General features: G+C 38.9%; 2 protein-coding genes across 9 annotated transcripts in view; both read right to left on the bottom strand.

Moving 5' to 3' along the window:
• The window catches only part of arhgap46b (Rho GTPase activating protein 46b), an 88,614-nt gene extending 77,487 nt beyond the window's left edge, over window positions 1–11,127 (bottom strand). Inside the window, exon 1 of the mRNA XM_067446707.1 lies at window positions 10,889–11,127. Coding sequence (XP_067302808.1) covers window positions 10,889–10,902 — 14 coding nt within the window. The 5' untranslated portion in view covers window positions 10,903–11,127. The remainder of the gene's footprint in view (window positions 1–10,888) is intronic.
• Window positions 11,128–12,393: 1,266 nt separating this feature from the next.
• The window catches only part of sulf2b (sulfatase 2b), a 191,095-nt gene continuing 182,316 nt past the window's right edge, over window positions 12,394–21,172 (bottom strand). For 5 of the 8 annotated variants that reach the window (XM_067446714.1, XM_067446717.1, XM_067446716.1 and 2 more), the window contains 3 exons: window positions 19,969–20,111; window positions 18,965–19,088; window positions 12,394–14,622 (listed from right to left, as the gene is read on the bottom strand). In XM_067446714.1, the coding sequence (XP_067302815.1) occupies window positions 13,988–14,622; window positions 18,965–19,088; window positions 19,969–20,111 (902 nt within the window). In that variant the 3' untranslated portion in view covers window positions 12,394–13,987. Of the gene's footprint in view, window positions 14,623–15,104; window positions 15,159–16,717; window positions 16,752–18,964; window positions 19,089–19,968; window positions 20,112–21,172 lie in introns of all 8 variants that reach the window. The other 3 variants (XM_067446720.1, XM_067446721.1, XM_067446722.1) reach the window with 3 other exon arrangements.

Raw genomic sequence — 21,172 nt, 5'->3', positions numbered from 1 at the left:
TAAAAGTATTGTAATGTTGAGAACAGCTATCTTCATAAACGATAGAAACTTGTATGACCTTTCCAGGACTTTTTCAAATGAATTTCAGGTACAGTAAATGCCAATTATTCTCAAATGTTGTAAATAAACATTTAAATTGCACATAAGGCAGTTTTTATATCAATTCTTTTATTATATAATTATGTTCTTCTACAATGTCAATCCTCTACAATTTGCGTAAAATACTCGCACATGCGAGTAAATGTTCACTCTGGGCGACTAAATAATATCCATCATTAGATAAAAATTAATTTCTTGGATTTTGCTCGCCAATGTGTGTGTATTAGAGGCTAAGAATAAGTTTAGCAGATATATTTTCACTCGCTGAACACTCTGACCAGGGTGCGAACTACGGGGGAGCTCGGCTCCCCTAAATAAGACATGGGCTCGCCTGAAAACGTGATTTGTGAAATTTGTCAAAAATATTGACAGTGTTATTTTGAGGTGCTTTTTCATTTTTCTGTCATGTGATTATCGTGGATTATTATATGTAAAATTGCTAAAAATATATAATTAATTCATGCATGACGGCGATTAAAATCTAATTCACTTCAATAAAGATAACTATACATGCTGTTCTTGTCATGACCATCAAGGTGTGATGGCGCTGCGGTGTAAATTCCATTCATGTTTATACCAAGGGGATAATCTAGCACTCGGAAAGCGTTCCACCCATAGGGGCGTCCATTGCTAACCAAGCCATCACCTGCTGTTAGCATCCCATTGACTCCCATTCATTTTTGAGTCACTTTGACAGTGAATAACTTTACATCTGAGGCGTTTAAAGACTCAATTTGTCCATTGTTTATTTATAAAGAAACACGACAATGCATAAAAGGCTCCATGACCTTGTATCTTACACTATTGTCCCGTAGAAGCTGTTTTTGTAAAAAATAGGCTAACTATTGCGTCATAACCAACGCGACTCTGTCACACAGTAGAGAAATTACCGTATAGACAAGAGGAGGCGCTCGCAGGCAATCTTTTACTGTCTATGAGACAGTCGGGGGGACGTGGAGAGGAGACATCAGACAAGTCTGATAAAGTCAAGGGAGAAGAATGGGGAGAACTCGCTACATGTTAACAATATTCTTTGTTGCATTTTCCTGTCAAAATACCAGAGTTCATCTAGAATTATTCAGCTTTTAGGAACAAGCAGAAGATATGCAGCTTTTTACAGTAGTGGTCAGGACAAATGTGCAAACGGCAATCTCATTGGCGCTCATCTTTTCCTGTGCTCCTTTTGATTTCAGCAAATCAGTTTGAGCGAATGCCGTCAACGTGATTAATATTCATGAACCCAGCAGAGCATCAATTCTTAGTACATTGTATATTGTTATTAGTAGTCGAATTAATATAAGAATGATCATCTTCTTACTATTATCTTTTTTTTCTCCAGAAACACCAACAATATCTTAAGCACAACCATCAGTTCAAAGTTCAGTTAAATGACAAATATGCATTCATACCTGGTTACCAACAGCTAGTTCTAATTACTAAAGCTCTATCATCAACTAGTGCTGGATTATCATAATATCAAACCTATTCAACAGAAAACAGCAGTGATTCTCAGCATCGATATAAGAAAAAAGTCACATCTTGGGATTCGAGAATTGATATTGGTTAATCAAAATTAATGATTAAAATGAATTAACTGATAGTGTCAACACAGCCCTAACCAGGAAATGTTGCAAGCCGGATTCAAACTTCAGTTGCCCACATGAGCATCATGGCACTATAACCATTTCGTTTGTCTATATTACTACATTAATGATGGGTTTTTTTTCTCATTGCAAGGCTTATAATTCCAGACCAGACATATTCCAAAATATATCTGTGATGTAGTCCTAAGCTAATGTATGAGACTCCATGACCTTCAACACCTTTGAGTATATAATCCACTGAGCTATTTGTGGGACTGTGGCCTACACCTCTTTTTAATCTTTTTTTTAACTCAATCCACACCTCTCTGCTCTTCCAAAAGAGACAGACAGGAAGGAAGAGGTATGGACGGCGTGGATGGAGTGCACAGGCCAGACGTGTCCTCCATCCTCCACTGCTGAGCCCTACAGTTCATACATAGGCTGAGGTCACTGGAGACCATTTAATCTGAGACACAATCAGAAAGGAAAACCCTCAAAAAGAATTACAAAAAAAGACACAAAAGGTGGATGTGGCAGATGTATGTGTCCAGTGTCCACCCATTCAAAACGGGTATACCAGCCAAGTCTGTGTGTGAGCGGACCAGAAAGGTTAGGTCACTTAGTCCTATTCACGACAAGTTCAACCACCTGAAAGTAACAAAATATTCAATAATTAAGTTTTTGCAACAAAAGCATTCATTGGAATATTTCTCAAGACATGTAATAGCTAAAAGGAACTGTTCCAAACTAGCAAACAAAGAAATATCTGCCTACAGTTGAAATATGTCATTTTTTTTTTTGTTTTTTGTTTTTTGTTGAAGGAACGCATCCTTTGAGAACAATCCCCTGGACTGTACCCTAGGGAGCAGAAGTGTGACCTAATTCATTTGCTCAAGGGCTTGACTTCCTCTATGACTTCACTGTCCCATTCATCATGCACCTGGCCACAAGTGCTTACTGATTGGTCAAAATATCATCAGTGACATTTACTCAGCAAACAGTGTAGCACAATGCCTTATGTATTAACATTTGTCCAGACCTTCAGCTGCCAATCACAACATCACTCCATCAACCTGCCAACAGTTGTCGAGGAAATATCAGTTGCCACAGTAGTCAGAGAACGGGATACTGACTATGAACCAAAAGAAGCCTTCTATTGACTAGTTAAAGATGTTTCCTCCAGAACTATTTGCATCTGTTTGAATCACAGTGTAACTAAAGCCTCCGACAATGCAAATCTTTCAAGGTGAAAAGTTACGCTGATCGAGCGCATGCCTCAATCTGAGAACACACACTATCTTTGTGGGGACTCTCCATAGACATAATGAACCTACCAATTACACAAAACTTTCTGTTTTCTTTTTACATTTTCAATAAAACTCCTGTATGATTCATATGCTTGTTTCCACACTCACTCACACACTCACACACTCACACACTCACACACTCACACACTCACACACACACACACACACACACACACACACACACACACACACACACACACACACACACACACACACACACACACACACACACACACACACACACACACACACACACACACACACACACAGGATTGCCTAGCCCACAGTCCTCTGGGGTCATGACCACTCTTATCAGGCAGATGAGCAAGTTCAGCATGGCAGGCCGGGCCGTGTGTAAGGGGTGGATCAGCGGACAAGTGTGAGTGTTTCAGATGGGCCAGGGTGGTCATGTGAGGGGATTCAGAAAAGTCCATTAGCACAGACGAGGGACGTCTCAAGCTCATTTGGGAATACTGAAGAAACACGCTTAATTTCTGCCACTCCTTTAACAAAGCTTTCTAACAGGGATTTAAAGGGGACTTAAAAGACTAAAACATAGAGATGTGCCTCCAGGGCAGGTGTGTGTGTGTGTGCTTGTCCTCCTGTTGTATTTCCTCAAGCGGCCAAAGTCTCACTCATCCGAGGAAAGAAGCATGTGGTGAACTTCCTCCAACAAAAAAAAAAAGAGAGACTTATTGCTGACTGGTATCTACATTACACACTCTCCTGAAACACAAAGACCACTGACACCTGAAAGACTTAGGTGGGTTAACGCTAATGTCTCTTACAGTTGTTTTTTGTGGTCACACACTGGAAAGAAACAGGGCAATATATTAAGGTTTAACTCACATGGTGCCTCTTTACAGGTAGGGTCAAAGCAGCAAATCAAACCTAATCACTCAGCCTTGTTTTAGATCAGAAATGAAGGTCATGTTAACAATGAAACTATGCATCACTACAAGACAGCCAAAAGTATGGTGGCCCAGTAGTGCAGTAGTACTAAATTAAACCACAACACAATGAAATCACCACAACACAACGGAAACAAGCCACTACACAGCGGAAACAAGCCACTACACAACGGAAACAAGCCACTACACAGCGGAAACAAGCCACTACACAGCGGAAACAAGCCACTACACAGCGGAAACAAGCCACTACACAACGGAAACAAGCCACAACACAACGGAAACAAGCCACAACACAACGAAAACAAGCCACTACACAACGGAAACAAGCCACAACACAACGGAAACAAGCCACAACACAACGGAAACAAGCCACTACACAGCGGAAACAAGCCACTACACAGCGGAAACAAGCCACTACACAGCGGAAACAAGCCACTACACAACGGAAACAAGCCACTACACAACGGAAACAAGCCACTACACAACGGAAACAAGCCACAACACAACGGAAACAAGCCACAACACAACGGAAACAAGCCACAACACAACGAAAACAAGCCACTACACAACGGAAACAAGCCACTACACAACGGAAACAAGCCACTACACAGCGGAAACAAGCCACTACACAGCGGAAACAAGCCACTACACAGCGGAAACAAGCCACTACACAACGAAAACAAGCCACTACACAGCGGAAACAAGCCACTACACAGCGGAAACAAGCCACTACACAGCGGAAACAAGCCACTACACAACGGAAACAAGCCACTACACAACGGAAACAAGCCACTACACAACGGAAACAAGCCACTACACAACGGAAACAAGCCACTACACAACGGAAACAAGCCACTACACAGCGGAAACAAGCCACTACACAGCGGAAACAAGCCACTACACAGCGGAAACAAGCCACTACACAGCGGAAACAAGCCACTACACAACGGAAACAAGCCACTACACAACGGAAACAAGCCACTACGCAGCGGAAACAAGCCACTACACAACGGAAACAAGCCACTACACAACGGAAACAAGCCACTACACAACGGAAACAAGCCACTACACAGCGGAAACAAGCCACTACACAGCGGAAACAAGCCACTACACAGCGGAAACAAGCCACTACACAACGAAAACAAGCCACTACACAGCGGAAACAAGCCACTACACAGCGGAAACAAGCCACTACACAGCGGAAACAAGCCACTACACAACGGAAACAAGCCACTACACAACGGAAACAAGCCACTACACAACGGAAACAAGCCACTACACAGCGGAAACAAGCCACTACACAGCGGAAACAAGCCACTACACAACGGAAACAAGCCACTACACAACGGAAACAAGCCACAACACAACGGAAACAAGCCACAACACAACGAAAACAAGCCACTACACAGCGGAAACAAGCCACTACACAACGGAAACAAGCCACTACACAGCGGAAACAAGCCACTACACAACGAAAACAAGCCACAACACAACGGAAACAAGCCACTACACAGCGGAAACAAGCCACTACACAGCGGAAACAAGCCACTACACAGCGGAAACAAGCCACTACACAGCGGAAACAAGCCACTACACAGTGGAAACAAGCCACTACACAACGGAAACAAGCCACTACACAACGGAAACAAGCCACAACACAACGGAAACAAGCCACAACACAACGAAAACAAGCCACTACACAGCGGAAACAAGCCACTACACAACGGAAACAAGCCACTACACAGCGGAAACAAGCCACTACACAGCGGAAACAAGCCACTACACAGCGGAAACAAGCCACTACACAACGGAAACAAGCCACTACACAACGAAAACAAGCCACTACACAGCGGAAACAAGCCACTACACAGCGGAAACAAGCCACTACACAATGGAAACAAGCCACTACACAACGGAAACAAGCCACTACACAACGGAAACAAGCCACTACACAGTGGAAACAAGCCACTACACAACGGAAACAAGCCACTACACAGCGGAAACAAGCCACTACACAGTGGAAACAAGCCACTACACAACGGAAACAAGCCACTACACAACGGAAACAAGCCACAACACAACGGAAACAAGCCACTACACAACGGAAACAAGCCACTACACAGCGGAAACAAGCCACTACACAACGGAAACAAGCCACTACACAGCGGAAACAAGCCACTACACAACGGAAACAAGCCACTACACAGCGGAAACAAGCCACTACACAACGGAAACAAGCCACTACACAGCGGAAACAAGCCACAACACAGCGGAAACAAGCCACTACACAATGGAAACAAGCCACTACACAACGGAAACAAGCCACTACACAACGGAAACAAGCCACTACACAGTGGAAACAAGCCACTACACAGCGGAAACAAGCCACTACACAATGGAAACAAGCCACTACACAACGAACTCCCGACCACGAGGGGGCTCTCGGAGTGCAATAAAGTCTTACAAAGTCTTGTAAAGAGTCTTATAAAGATATAAACACTACGATCAGTTTTAAGTGTTTAACCATGGTATATCGAAATGAAATATCAATTCAAAATCTACATGCATTATAGCTGCATATTTATGCTCAAAAACACTTTTACTCACTATCACGGCGCTTGAACGTCTGCCAATTCCACCATGTGTTTAAAACGTATAATTTTATGATTTAAAATTACTCAGTAAACACCATACTAATAAAGCATACTATGTACAGAAAAGCAAATGAGTCCAGAATATGAACGTTTAATGACATGTTAAGATTTTTCTTCCCATAGAAAACCAAGAAAACGCCTAATGAGGCTTAAAGGAACAAAAGACACAATTCGTTATACATTATTAATAAAACAAAGGGAGGTTTAGTGATTTGGAAAAAAACTCATCTGTACTCACACCTAGATTGTCATAAACACAGAGGAAGAACTATTGTAATAAGCTTTCTCGCCCTATACACAAATGTGCTTCTTTCGTCAAATTATGGGCTCATCTGCTTTTCTGTATGCTTTATTAGAATGATGTTAACTGAGTTTGGTCTTTTAATAAATAATTTTATTAGTACATTAATCCACGCTGAAATGACTTATCGTGAGAGAAACATCGGTTAATGAAAACTGTTATTTTGCAATAGTTTTTTAATCGACATTTAGAAAATAATCACAAAAGTTTCATGCAAATCTTTATTGGAACCCCAGCTACTGATGGTAAGGTTTAAGGGTGTTAAGGGTGGACCTTCACGCTTATTTCTTGAGATTGCACATTTTCTCACAAATCAAAATCGAACGCATTCAATATCGTAAATCAAATAATAAAATAGCTGTTTACTCTCTTAACCAGGCCAACACGTGTCCATAGACAACAGTTTCAGCTGACTCTGACTAGTAAAGAAAACCCCACCTTGCCAAAGGGAGAGCAGGGTTAGATTTTGAATGCTGCCTGGCTCAGTTTCCTATCATCTCAGTGGGGGTTGTGAGATATTTTCAGACAGCCGCAGACATGCCCTACTGTGCTCTTAATGACTGCCACTCCAGGCTAAACGCTTTTACTTCAACACTATTGGGTTAATATTCAGCAGATACACACCAACTCTGGGAATGCTGCTTTAAAACGTGACTCAGAGAGCATATGCCAGTTTAATAATGTGACAATGAAGATTGTACACACACAGATGATATAGGGGTGATATGTGCTAGTGCTGTTTGTGAAATGATACTCAACAGAGCTCTTCATTATTTATGATGGCATTTAAAGAATTCATTTATGACTAATGTGTTCAACAGTAAAAAAAAAAAGAAAAAAAACCCGGAATGGTTTGCAGACACTCACGTGCATCAATGAGCCATGAGCCCTGTCGCCGGTTCAACGCTGTTCATTCCTTGGACCACATACTGACCACTGCAGACCGGGATCACCCCACAAGAGCTGCAGTTTTGGAGATGATCTGACCCATTCATCTAGCCATCACAATTGGTCAAACGTGCTTGCCCACTTTTCCTGCTTCTAACAAATCAACTTTGAGGACAAAATGCTAATTTTCTGCCTAATATATCCCACCCACTAACAGGTGCTGTGATGAAGAGATAATCAGTTTTATTCACTACATAATGTTACGCCTGATCGATGTATACTGGACTCTAAAAGAAACAATGGTTGCTGAGAGATTGAAATAAAGACCAGGTTTCTTATTTAAACAAGCCAAATCAAACAAGTTAAAGAACGCAATCATCATCATCATCATCATCATCATCATAATTATTACACAACAGTATTTGCCTGATATGTTCATGCAGGTTCGAGATGTGCTCCTGACATTGAGAAACACATTTCCAGTTCTCTGGAAAAACTCACAAAGTCCCCCGTTTAAAGTCTTCTAAAACAGGACACAGTGGGAAGACTCCACCGGGAGAGGCAGCTTTGCTTTGTGTGTGAGCCTCTGTACAGTAATACTACAAGTGAATGGAGGAGGCCAAGATAGATCATCTCACACACAAACCATACCGATACAGCTGAGCCAAGTCTGGATTGAAAACACACCCACAAACTCGTTTTCCATCTGATCTGGCCCACATCTATCACAAAAGGCCATTTCATTTTCAACAATCTTTCTGCCATTCCATATTAAGTCTTAAAGCACGGGAACGGCAAACGCAACTACCATCTGCCCAAAAGATTTACTCCAAAACTTCAACTTCATATAAAATGAGCATATTAATAAATAGAGACTGGAGAAGAAAAAGCCAAAACCTTTTAATAGAGGTCAGAACCAAAGAAACATCTTGATGTTTCCATCAGGGACGAGGAATTTGGTTTGGGTTCCTCAGATGTTTTCTAGCCATGCCAAGCCAATTTGTAATTTCATCCGAGAAGATCCAAAAAGCAACTAGTAATTAAGGCTTTGCCGCAAACCAATAAGAGCTCCACCAATTCTTTCAAGCAACTATAAAGACATTTAAACGCTGCTATAGCAACATAGAGACGATATATAGGGTCAGACTGTTGTCCAACATGCGTTTCGTGTTGACGGGAAACATCCGTCTGCTGGCAGCGTAAAAGAGCAGAACGCGAGATGTGTTGAAGCGGCACATAACACAAACTAATGCATTTCTTTACAAGTTTCTTCGCATCTTTGCTGGACATATGGATAGGGTTAACTAGTTTTAACTACAAGTTTAAAGTAGTCGTTTTTTAGACAAAGTCAACTTACATTATATCAGAAATGCAACTTTGTGTAATGAACAGACTTAAGTCGACTTGTAATATAGCACATAAGTTGTAGTCTACTTTTTATGTTGCTTATTTTTGCACTTTACATTTATGCAAAAAAGCAACTTGGACATTCTTCAAAATATCTCAAAAGAGATATGAGATAATACTTTCTCAAAAGAATTGTCATTTTGTCTGAATTATTCCTTTAGTTAACTAATTCATAATCAGTCGACGCATGGATAAATAAGTGAGCGAGCAATTGGGGCCATGATCAAACTTTCAGTCTAATAGTAACTCCATCCATATGGCTTTGTGAATATTTCAATAGTTCAGAAAAGCTGTCAGTGTTTGTCCTGGCTTCAGAGGAGGTCTTCTGAGAACGCAAAGGGATATGGCATTGCAACATGATTAATAAAACATGTCAAAATCCATCCTAACTCCATTAAGGCTGACACCTGGAAGACGACACTGGACCAGCCCGCAACAGACGCATGGCATCTGTTCATCAATCGGCCCGCCTGATCAATCCATCATTGTTCTGATCTGCACATCTAATATGGACAACAGAGGCTTATTTTCTGATAATCATAACGTCCAACTAAATATAGTTCATGTCTAGGGTGGGGACTAGGATAAATCTTATATCACGATTATTACTTATTATTAAAATTAAAGATAGAAAGACAATTACATTAAAGAATGATGCCACAGAGACATTTTTTTATAGATAGATATATAAATCAATGTCATTATGAATTATGATGGTAACGGGGTTGACACTTAAGACATAAATGACTGTTTTCCCCATATTCAGGCTTTACATTCGAGCCGCATTGAGCATTTAAGAATTTAATCAGACAAACAATGATTTAAAGTGTTAATAATTGCATTGCCCCATCTGAAGATAATATGAAAAATAAATAAAAAATATGACAAATAGTCATGTAAGAAGGTAAAAGGTTACAGGGTTGACAGTTTTACAGTTTATTTACCATTATTAGCATCTTGCTCAAGGTAAAGTCAGTACAAAGTGTGTATTATGCTGACAAAATGCACTTGAATTGAGTATAATTAACATATCTAGTTTTAAAGAATTATGATAACAGTGTTGACATGACTATTTAAACCCCCCACACAACTGACGTCATTTTAATACAATATTATGCTTAGTAAAAAATTAAAAAATATATATATAAATATATATATTAAAACCTAAAAAAAGCTTTTATTTCCATATATTTTATATCAACATATTCACTAATATATGTTAACTGCTAAATGCAGGGACCAATGAGAAAGAACAGATCTAAAAAGCAACATGGAGAAAGAGGATAAATTATTATTATTATTATTATTATTATTATTGTGTAAACAAAATGGCTACATTTAAGACATAATGTAGTCAAAGTTGCTTTCAGTTTTACATTAGTAAAGTGGGACACTATACTTTTCATGGAATGACACAGAGTTATTAGATTGATTAAGTATACTGTAAATCAATTAAATCAGTTTAAAATCGGAGAGCAACATCATAATCGGTTTCAAAGTAGTTTTTAGTGAACTTTGCCCATACACATATCCTGTGCATAACACCTTGTCAATACAGTCAGCAACGATATCGGCTGATGAAGTTATATCCCAGTAAAGTGCCACTATGAACAAACATTGTTTTCAATATCAAAGTAACCCACGCGATTCTCTATCAGAGATATCACAGAGCTGAACTGCACTGTGCAACTGCAACATGTAGGCTATCCACAAAACACACAAAAAAGATTAATCTTACCTTCTGTCAGCCATGTTCCTCACATTGTTTGGAATAATGGGAGTGAAAGCATAAGATGTGTCCTCTGGCAGAAACTGAGCAGACTGCACCGAGACTGTGAAAGTGGATTTCAGGCTCTCTGCCCCGCTGGAGTTTGAGGCAGACAGTGGAGTAGGTTATCCCCCCGCCCTCTTCAGTTTGGGCCATGCTCGAGTAATCCGATCTGCAGCCTGCTGTAGTTTCATTGAAGCGCGGTGATCGCTCACAGTCTGTTTACAGTTTGAGGAGGAGAGGCGCCATCTGCTGGTGAGGCATGGCAGTACATGCCCGCTGTGTTTATTAAATGGTGCTAGTTCTCAAGTACAGAAGCTGTAAATAGCAAAATTATATATATATATATATATATATATATATATATATATATATATATATATATATATATATATATATATATATATATATATATCGTTTAAAAAAAGGTTGGCGAGGTTCATTTAGGATGATAATGAAAATATAGTGATATTAAATTAAGAAATGCCACGTGAGCAGTAGCCTAAGCATTGTTCAGAATATCAGTAGGCCTACCTTTAATTTTATTTTAAACTCCCTGTAAAGTCTACATTTAACGAATTCTGAGTTTGTCACACCACAGAATTTTTTAGTAATCACCCAGCCAGATTTAAACGATAGTCTACATAGTTTTTGTGTAGCCTACATAAGCAGTAGGCCTATTGCCGACGTAGCGTGCTTACGATGTCAGGTTTGGGGCGCAAAATGGCCTCCTTTTAATTAAAGGGTTCTCCCAAAAATGAAATGTATGTCATTAATGACTCACTCTATGTCGTTCCACACCTCCGTTCATCTTCGGAACACAGTTAAAGATTTTTAATATTTAGTCTGAGAGATTTTCTGTTCCTTCATGAAAGTGTAGGCCTAAGCACACTTGTCCAGAAAGGGAATAAAAACATAATCAGAGTAGTCCATATGTGACATCAGTTGGTTAATTAGAATCTCTTGAAGCATCAAAAATACATTTTGGTCCAAAAATAACAAAAACTACGACTTTATCAGTATTGTCTTCTCTTCCGGGTTTGTTTTCAATCCTCAAATAAAGATTCAAACCGTTATGAATCAGCGGATCATTCCATTCCATGGTGACTTCAAGAAGTTCAATATCCTACTTATATTTTAGACACAATATTAACAGTTTGTTTTTTGCAAATCAATGACAATATATCCAAAAAAGCCAATATGATGCATCACTGAGCAACATGCAGGAGTTTCTGAATTAATCAACGTCTTTAAAGTGAATGATTAATTGATTCACTGGCTACTCCTAATACACAACATGTTGGCAGCTGGCATAGCTGCAGACAAAGACCAAAACTAATATTAATAATAATAATAAACTTATGCAGTTGTGTACTCAGATGCACTAGAATGTTAAACTATATTTAACCGATTTAAATAATATGGAAGACACCTGTTGGTTTATGAAAAAACACAATAATAGAAAGGAATTTAGGCATTCAACACTTTATTCACAAAGTAATGAGCACTATCAAATGTTCACTGGTAAACCAAAACAAAAATATAGGTATGATAAATCTATAGAACTGTACAAGACTTTGTTAAAACCATCTCATCTCTTTTAAATTTCTATTTCAAAAACAACCCTCCCTCTGAAAGTGCCAAAGGAAAACTTTTCCTCCTCTCCAAGTTGTCGCCTATCCTCCAGTATCTACACAGTACATCTTTACAATAATTATGACCGTTTGGTTTTCAAAACAACCATACACAATCTCAGACATAACTGCTTTTAGTACAGCCACGAGAGGCGAGGGGTGGATGTTGTACATTGATATGAAATATGTGAACACAATGACCTGTACGGATGAAGTATCCCAGAGTAAGTGGACTGATCGGGGATCAGATTACCCTCTTGAACATTATAATCTCGATCACAATCATCTAAAAACCAAACTGATCTCAAAACACAGGGATGAAACACATCAGGAAGGTGGATTAATAATTTAAACAATCTCAGAAACATCACCATAAAAACAAAAACAAATATGTGTATTAAAGAACTGTTAGAAAATATGCTGCATAAATAATAAAACCTGAAGCTGGAGTGATGTCCGTTTATGTCTGGCGGTCGGTTACGCTTCAGATGTGTGGTAAAAATATCCTTTAACCATTTACAATGCAAACACACATTAAAATACATACATCCATTTCATATATTTGCTCTGATATTAGTAGCACTGTGTATAGCAAAAAATTTAAGAACAAGCTAAGGTTACCAAAAAACAGGTTACAAATATGGCGTGGTAAAATTTCTTTCTTGGTGTGCTTGAGGGAAAACCTTTTTTATTTTTTTTTGTCAAACACAAATAATGACAGATACATCAAATGAACCTTTTGTTTTTTTCTTCTTTTGAGGTTCGTTGGTTTAACTCATAATGCTGCAAAGAAACTAAGAAATTTCAACTGGTCAAAAAAATGTTCCATTATTTAAGCATAAACAAAATAATGCTATAACATACACTGGGAGCAACAAATGACATCAGAAAGCTGTGATTTATCACACTTTGACTTATACAGCATGTTCACACACTCACATAACACACACACACGTTCGCCATTGGCCTATCTGAGGTGATGTTCAGTGAAGTTGTAAGGCTGTATGAGACAATGTCCCACGAAGTGAGACACCTTTTGGAGACTCCAAACATGAGAGAAGCAGCCATATCAAGGATTGTGGTGCAAAACCAGTTTCAAACTGAATCAAGTATGAACGGAAGTTTTACTGCTTTGAATTTTGACCCCCCACCCAACCTTCCCTAAATGCCTTCAAAAAAATAAAAGGTAAATGAATAAAAACAGTGAAGAATCTTTCTAAGTTAAAAGCCTAGCCTATCTTATGGACAAATTGGAAAAACGGCCCATCTGTAGCTGAAAATGTCGCCGTGCTTCTGAGGCCAGTTGATAATGGTGCGAGAGAAGAAAAAAGAACCAAAGGACTGCTGGCGTTAATCCTCCTCTTTCTTCACTTCCGTCAAATTTAGATGTCTTTCCGACGAGGGACGGCATTAAGAGAGGAGTATTACATGAGAGTCAAACCGTTTCCTGCAAAATGTCATTGCAGTCGCAGTGGGTGGAGCTTAACTTTCCTGTCCGTCTCTGAACAAACTCCTCCTCTTCCTCTTCATCGCCGTCCCTCCCTTCTCTCTGTTTGTCCCCTTTCAGTTCTCCAAGAGGAGCGTCCAACCGTGCATTGTCCATCTGCGACCCATCTGCATGGGACGAAAGAGAAGAAGAAGAAGAAGAAGAAGAAGAAGAAGAGGGACGTTCCTGCTGGTTCAGCCCCAAAGCATCTCTCAAAACCTCAACACCAGCTTCCCTCAATAAAAGAGCGGGTGTGGCCAGAGTGGTCAGGTAAATGGCTGAAGCAGATTGGCTGGACGAAACCAGAGCGTGGCCTCTCTCTGTTTGTTTGTCCTCAGGGCGGGGCGGATAGTACGGCTGGTTGTCGTTGCTGAGGAGCGTGAACATGTGGTCCACGGAGCGGCTGAAATGAGCCCAGTCCTCGAGGCTGAGGGTGAAGTTGAGTTTGAGATCGTAGGCGTGCTCGTCAAGTCTGTACAAAGGTTCAAGTTCGGACCAGTTCGACTCGCCGGGAAACAGGTTGGTGTCTTCCGGGACGTCCTCGTTCCACGAGTTATCCTTCCCATCCCTCCCAAATCTGTCCTCTGTGGGGGAACATCACACACACAAGCACGGCCACAACAATTAAACTTTTGCATCTAGGGACAAAATGAATTAAGGCACTGATTTGAAAGTGGATGCATCAAAATGGAGATGGATGCTTGTGATTTCACGTTAAAAGGAAAAACAGAAAATAAACAGCGAAAAACCCTGAAAAGTATGGTGAAGGCAGGAAGAACGTAAATGTTTTAGGCTCTGAGTGAGATGGGGTGAAGATGATGGGGGCATGTAGAGGGAATCTCCCCTCGTGCTCAGAATCAAGACTGTTTTTTTTTTTCCCGAACAGTTTCCATGCAGATAGACGCCTCTACAAACTAATCAAGCTATCATGCAGGCCAGGCAGAACTAAATGCATTCAAGAGAAGGAAATTAAAAAGAGAGCGAGAGAACGGTGATTCAGAAAAGGTAGTGGCTTGGTGGCATTGTATCCTATGGACGAGAAGCAGAATTATTGTCCAAAACTCACAGCGATTTGGAGACAGGCTTCCTCACTTTAGGCCATTTCCGACGCTGAAACTGCCTAATGCGACAAGCAACGATAAGACAAACTGTTACCCAGCCCCCAAACTCAAGCATGTGATAGACAGAGCCAATCAGAGAACTCAGAGGCTTTCACATACACACAACAAAACCAAAGGCTGAATACATGCAAGGCACAGTAGAGAGAGGGAGACAATACAAGAGAGACAAAGACAAAAAGAGAGAGAGACAGTACAGAATCTGAAGGAGAAGACATCTGATCTGTCAAGGAAGTTCAAATGTTTGGGGATGGTACACATTTTTTGTTTTTAAAAAAGTCTCTTATGCTTACAATGGCTGCATTTATTTGATAAAAATACAGTACACACATTAACATTGTTAGATATTATTACTGCAATTAAAAACAACCATTTTCTATAGCATGATTATCATTTAAAGTGTAATTTATTCCTATGATTTCAAAGCTGAATTTTCAGCATCATTACACCAGTCTTTGGTGTCAAATGATCCTTCATAAATCCTTCTTTATGATTTTTTATAATTCATAATTTTTATAATTGCTGCTTAAGATTATTATTATCAATGCTGAAAATGGATATGCTCCTAAATGTTGCTTTTGATAAACTTAATGCCTCCTTGCTAAACAAAAAAATCTTACTGACCCCACAATTTTTGAACAATAGTGTGATATTCATGTATAATGTGTGATATTACATTTATCCTTAGGCTAGGATTTTGTTCATCATATAATCTCTGCCAGTTTCTTGAAATCCATTTGGCATGCATAAAATTGATAGATTAAATATTGTATTTATTTATTAATTGTTTTCAATGTGAACTGGCAGACCGAAACTAAACTTCCCATATTTATGCTGTCAGTTACCAGAGAAAATAATTGAAACTTTTTCCTCAGATTGTAAAAACGAAAACTTTTTTCTATCTGATAAATGAATCGGTCAGCCTCTAAAAAATTGAATTGAAACTGAAGAAAAGAAATTGTGTTTAGAATAAAGCCCTTACAATGGAAGTCTGTGGGGCAAGGACAGGATACCTGGTGCTCGGTACCTTTCACATAATACGTGCAAGGACACCAGAACATTGTTTACATGGAGAAATCGGCATCTAAAGGCTAGTCCACCTACACTGTAGTCTCTCCACATTTCAAACAGCTTTACAGCACAGTCAACACATTTTTTGTAGATAAGAATTAACAGCTTTAAAATATACAAACCACACATTTTTGTTTTAAACTCTCCGAACTTCCATTGCAAGTGCATTACTGTATACACAGTTTTTAAGAATATGTCCAGATTGTTTTCTACAGAGGAGCCTTTAACAGCAAACACATCAAATCGGTTCAAGTTTCTCCATCTTCCTCTGTGACAGAGATGTCTTCTCCTTGATTTCACATTGAAGAGTGAATTCCTGTGATGCCTTTAGGTGTGTGTGATGTGCATCAAATCAGACTACTTCAACATTCACTTTAAGCTTCAAGCTGTCTACAACACAACTGCAGAAGTGGATTAGTATCTTCATCCAAAATAATCTCACAGTAGCCTTCTAGTCTAAAATGGGGTTAAATTCATTTGGCAGTGATACCTGTATTCATCATAGCTGCTTCTCTCTTTACCCCCTGAAGAAAAGACAATATCATTAGTTAGAAAGTGTAAAAACAATGTGATGTACAACCCCATCAATGTTTAAGATCCTCAGGAGAAAGCATCACTGGAAAAACACCTCTGGGCTTCTGTCCAAGGGTCACGTGAAAGGTCGCAGTGGCAAGATAAGACCACCCATTGTCAAGAATGAAGTCGCTTGGGCAAAGTGGGCTTGAATAAATGAGCTTGATAACAGTCATCTTTTGGAAAATAATAAATCTACAGGCTCATTATGCAGATGTAGAGTATTATTGCTTATCTTGAGCTGAGAAGCTGCAGTTCGGATTCCTTTCAGACGATTTGTATATATATATATATTCATAAAATACTGAACCGAAGGTTCTCAAACTGGGTATTAGGATTCAACAATGCTAAATGTAAAAATAAAATTCACCTAACAATATAATTGTGCAGAGTTAGCAATAGATGAATAGATTCATCAATGTTTTAAAGGAAGAAAAAAATATTCTCATGACTGCTGATGTCAAAGATGTCCACAATTTTTTTTTTTGTGTGCAAGTTTATGATTAACCAAATTATGCAGATGTGGACTTTTGCATAACACAAAAGTTTGGGGTCAACAAGATTTTTAAAAGCGTTTTTAAAAGAAAGGTATTGCCTGCTGAAAATTCAGCTTAGCATCACAGGAATAAATTACAATGTAATCACATTGTTTCTACTGTATGTTTAATATATAGATGCAGCCTTGCTGAACATAAGAGAGAAAAAAACGAAAAACTTACCAACCCCAAACGTTTGAACAAAATGTATTTAACAGGGTTTCTGCCGGTTTAATTAAAGTACATTTAAGACCTTTTTAAGACCAATTAAATAAAATGTAAGGAATAAATTGAAGGGAACAACACGTCAATATGTTCTCTAAATGTAAACGAGTTACATTAACAACACTTGTATTTGACAAAAAATTAGCTTAAATCTTGTGAAAGTGATTTTATGATTAAAAGAAGAGCAACTATCTGCCAGTGGGTTTATAAAAACAACTAAAAAACAACTTCATTCAAATGCATGGCGCATATTTTTTTTCTTAATTTTGTTAAATTTGTCCGAAAACAAATAATTTTTTTAATTTTGCATCTCAAATAAATGTATCTGGATGTTTAGATATCTGTACTGAAACAAAAAATGCTAGATATACATTTGTTTTTGCAGTTTATGCTATTTAAATGTAGGACCCTATGAAATATGTTTGATTAATTTATTAGTTTATTCTGTTTAAACAATTTTGGGCTCTGTTTTAATGGTTAAATTTAATGTTATTCATCAAAAAGCAATGAATTGAAATCATGAAATAGACAATTTAACAGCAATTAATTAAAAGTTTAACAAAAAATACAACTTTATTTGATCTCAAATTATTCCTTTTACTTTTATTGCATTTTATGATTCCATTTTCCATCCATGTTTTCGGGGCCTAATTTAATGCCATTACATTGATTTGAAGACTTTCTGCTCCAATTTTAAGACATTTTTAAGGCCTTAAATTGTGGAAGGTCAAATTAAGACTTTTTTTAAGACCCACAGAAACCCTGAATTATAAATGATAAAAAATAAAATAAAAAAATCTATTCAACCTTTCTATGCTAAGAAGTTCTTTGCTAATGTAAATCGCATTTTTCTACAAACATTTGACTCTAGTCGTGCATTTTAATGTGACCTTTCAACATATTTAATCCGATCGCAAGCCGGAAAGTTTTAACGTGACATCGGCTGTCCTTGAGTTCATTTTGAATGAATCAATAAGTGAATAATCAATAAAAGTGCCTCTTCTGTTTTTATCACTGGAATCATCACTGCAGAAAACGAATTTCAATCCCATCCCCGTGAGTTTTGAGAGCAGGGACTACATGTCAGATACGACTGAGGACATGGTAACATCCTCGGACAGCATGCTGTGTGGCACATTAGGTTTACCCTTCAGGACAGCAGCTCAGGAGGAGATGGGACGAGTTTCTGTTAGCATATAAAAACAAGGAGAAAACAGGAAGCAAGGCAGGGCCAGGGATCAGGTGAGGATGATGATGATGAAGATGTAATATTCCATGTCACCCTTTGCCTTCGGTCCTTTCAGAGGAAAGTGTGTGTGTGTCGTGTGTGTGGCTATCAGCTGTGTGTGTGCATACAATATAAATGTGTGTGTGTGTCACTTATTTGAGTGTGTGCGACTCACCGATGTCGAGGCTGCGTGTGCGTGGGTTACACTGCTTGTGTCCCTTACAGCCTCTGAGCTCCATGAGCTGCACATGCAGTTGATTGAGAACATACCGGTCCAGTGTGTTCACCGCATTCACCAACTACACACACACAGAGAGTGTTGCAACATAACAGAAATTAATACTGTATATTCCTCATTGGTGGCATTTTTGACTAAATATGTTTAAAATAGAAAATTATATTATTTCACAATTTAACCTCCATAACTATTTTTACTAGTAGTATTATATTATATTATGTATCTACTAGTATTATTATTTTTTTAATGATCAGAAATAATCAGGACTGACAGCCGTATTCTGCTGCTGTGTGAACGTGGCGAGCGAAGAGCGTGAGCTGAAATATGACGTGATGTGTGAAGGAAACAAAGAAAAATAAGAAAACCTATCACTTATGAGCAAAATATATTTTCATTGTGCATTTCCAATCAAGCTGTAATTGTAAAAAAAGTATGAATTAATTGTGTGTATTTAGGATACATGAAACAAGCTATGAAATTAGACTTACTTAGACAAATCGATCCACCGTTTTAATACAAAAGTGTTCAAAATGCCATACATACAAACACACACACACACGTTTGTTTTTGTGACATTGTGTGGGGACATTCCATAGGCGTAATGGTTTTTATACCGTGCAAACCGTATTTTCTATCCCCTTACACTGCCCCTACCCCTAAACCTACCCATCGCACACACACACACACACACACACACACACACACACACACACACACACACACACACACACACACACACACACACACACACACACACACACACACACACACACACACACACACACACACACACACACACACACACACACACACACACACACAAACACACAAACACACACACACAAACACACAAACACACACACACACACATATTTTTTTTCTCCCTGCAGTGTAATGTACTGATGAATAGTGTACAATAGTCTTTATATATGACCACAGACCTGATATGGATCCGTGTTGATGTCAAAGTACTCCAGAAATCCGGTGGCAAATTCACAGAATAGGAAGTTGTGTGTCTCATTAATAGTCCTCATGCACCAGTAGGTGTTGTTATTGGCACTAGTGCACGCACAAAACGGCCCCACTGAAAACAAAAAGACAATATAGAGACATATAGATACAGTCCTGACAGTAGCTATGTTTCCATTCACCTATTTTTTAATATTAGGTAAATAAATAAGAATGAAATAAGAATAATTTGTTACATTTATATAGCGCTTTTCAAGGCATTTAAAGCGCGTTACATAGAAGGGTCAATCTCAACCATCACCAGTGTGCAGCACCACCTGGATGATGCGACGGCAGCCATATTGCGCCAGAACGCTCACCACACACCAGCTGATTGGTGGAGAGGAGACAGTGATGAAGCCAATCATTATATGGGGATTATTGGGAGGCCATGATGGACAGAGGCCAATGGGCTAATTTGGCCAGGATGGGATTTTTAACAACCTTGGTTTAACATCTCATCCAAAAGACGGTGCTTTTTGACAGTACAGTGTCCCCATCACTATACTGGGGTGTTAGGATCCACACAGACCACTGGGTGAGCGCCCCCTGCTGGCCTCACTAACACCTCTTCCAGCAGCAACCTGGTTTTCCCAGCCCTGCTTAGCTTCAGTGGGAAACCAGTCTTGTGCTACAGGGTGATATAGCTGCTGGTACAAAAACCAAAATACAAAAACACTAGATGGAAATGCCAAGTAGCACATCATTTCTAAAAAATGTGCAAAAAAACCTTTTGAAAACATGCATGAACGAAAATGGAAACACGTTTATCAAATAAATGCCTTGATGCTCTTAAAAAAAGTCATGTAACTGGACTGGATCGATCTCATTGCAGAGCATGTGAAATGTTGTTTTGGTCATTCTGAAATGCCTGAGCCAAAATCAGTCATCAAAGTGCTTCAGTATAATTCCCTTCCAGAACGGTCTGACACGAGCAGACACCTGCCTCCCAAAGCAAGATAGCATGACTGCATTTCGTCGGAGGCGCAACTCATTTAATATATACGAAAAAAGCCCTCCAATGGCTTCTCCTTCTGCAACAATGTAGATTTTCCTTAGTGATATTTAACGACAATTTATCAGGAAGTGACAGTTTTGTTGTCTTCGTCTCACTGGATGTAAAATGCTTTAATTGGA

This window comes from Pseudorasbora parva, chromosome 6, assembly GCF_024679245.1.
Source record: "Pseudorasbora parva isolate DD20220531a chromosome 6, ASM2467924v1, whole genome shotgun sequence".
In the NCBI taxonomy this organism is placed as follows: Eukaryota; Metazoa; Chordata; class Actinopteri; order Cypriniformes; family Gobionidae; genus Pseudorasbora; species Pseudorasbora parva.
The sequence above is the reverse complement of the archived record's forward strand: the minus strand, read 5'-3'. Positions and strand labels throughout refer to the sequence as shown.